The following is an 899-nucleotide window of genomic DNA, read 5'->3' as shown; positions in this document are numbered from 1 at the left end:
AAGAATACTGGAGTGGGTAGCCTATCCCTTCTCCAGGGAATCTTCCTGACCCAGGAGTCAAACCAAGGTCTCCTGCATTGCAGGTGGATTCTTTACCAGCTGAGCTACCAGGGAAGCCCAAGGTGCTGCACTGGGTTAGTGTAAATCAGCTAAACTTGTCTGATACCTCTTTTCTTCTGGGGCAGGCTGTTGACTGGTTTGTTCCTTTGTCATCTAAAGAAGAGCGTTATATTGACAGGATATCCTGGATTTAACTTCCCACCTCTGCCAGTGGCCTGGCTTCTTGCCTTCGATAGGTCATTTCTTAGCTGGGATGTGAAGTTTATGCCACTTATTAGTTGCCAGCCCACATTATGTCCCCTCAGGAAGACCCCACACCTTTGGTGAGTGAAAGCATCCAGTGAGGCCTTCAGTAGCAGAGCTTGTAGGGTTCATGCTTTCTCTTGTGTGGCCCACAGTTCAGATGAAGTGATTCTGAAGCCCACTGGAAGTCAGTTGACCGTGGAATTCCTGGAAGAGAATAGCTTCAGTGTGCCCATCCTGGTCTTGAAGAAAGATGGATTGGGGATGACGTTGCCCTCACCATCATTCACTGTGAGGGATGTGGAACACTATGTTGGTAAGCACCACAGACCCTTTTAACTGTGACATTGTTCACTCCCATCAAAACATATGACCCTTCCCTTCCAGTTTTCATTTCTTTTCTAGCCATCTTGGAAATCTGAGGTGATGTACCTTGCCCAGAGTCATTCTTAGGCAAAGCTAGAACCAAAATCCTGGTCTTTTTTCCTTTTCCTCCTGCTGCTGTTGCTGCTAAGTCGCTTCAGTCATGTCCAACTCTGTGCGACCCCATAGATGGCAGCCCACCAGGCTCCGCCATCCCTGGGATTCTCCAGGCA

At 48.5% G+C, this 899-nt stretch overlaps 1 protein-coding gene across 4 annotated transcripts in view; it reads left to right on the top strand.

Annotated features, from left to right (window-relative positions):
• PHF8 (PHD finger protein 8) overlaps window positions 1-899 on the top strand; it is a 103,202-nt gene that overhangs the window by 37,379 nt on the left and 64,924 nt on the right. For all 4 annotated transcript variants that reach the window (XM_010845879.1, XM_010845878.1, XM_010845877.1 and 1 more), the window contains exon 4: window positions 459-619. In XM_010845879.1, the coding sequence (XP_010844181.1) occupies window positions 459-619 (161 nt within the window). The remainder of the gene's footprint in view (window positions 1-458; window positions 620-899) is intronic.

This window comes from Bison bison, unplaced genomic scaffold (assembly GCF_000754665.1).
Source record: "Bison bison bison isolate TAMUID 2011002044 unplaced genomic scaffold, Bison_UMD1.0 scf7180017864227, whole genome shotgun sequence".
Taxonomy (NCBI): Eukaryota; Metazoa; Chordata; class Mammalia; order Artiodactyla; family Bovidae; genus Bison; species Bison bison.
The sequence above is the reverse complement of the archived record's forward strand: the minus strand, read 5'-3'. Positions and strand labels throughout refer to the sequence as shown.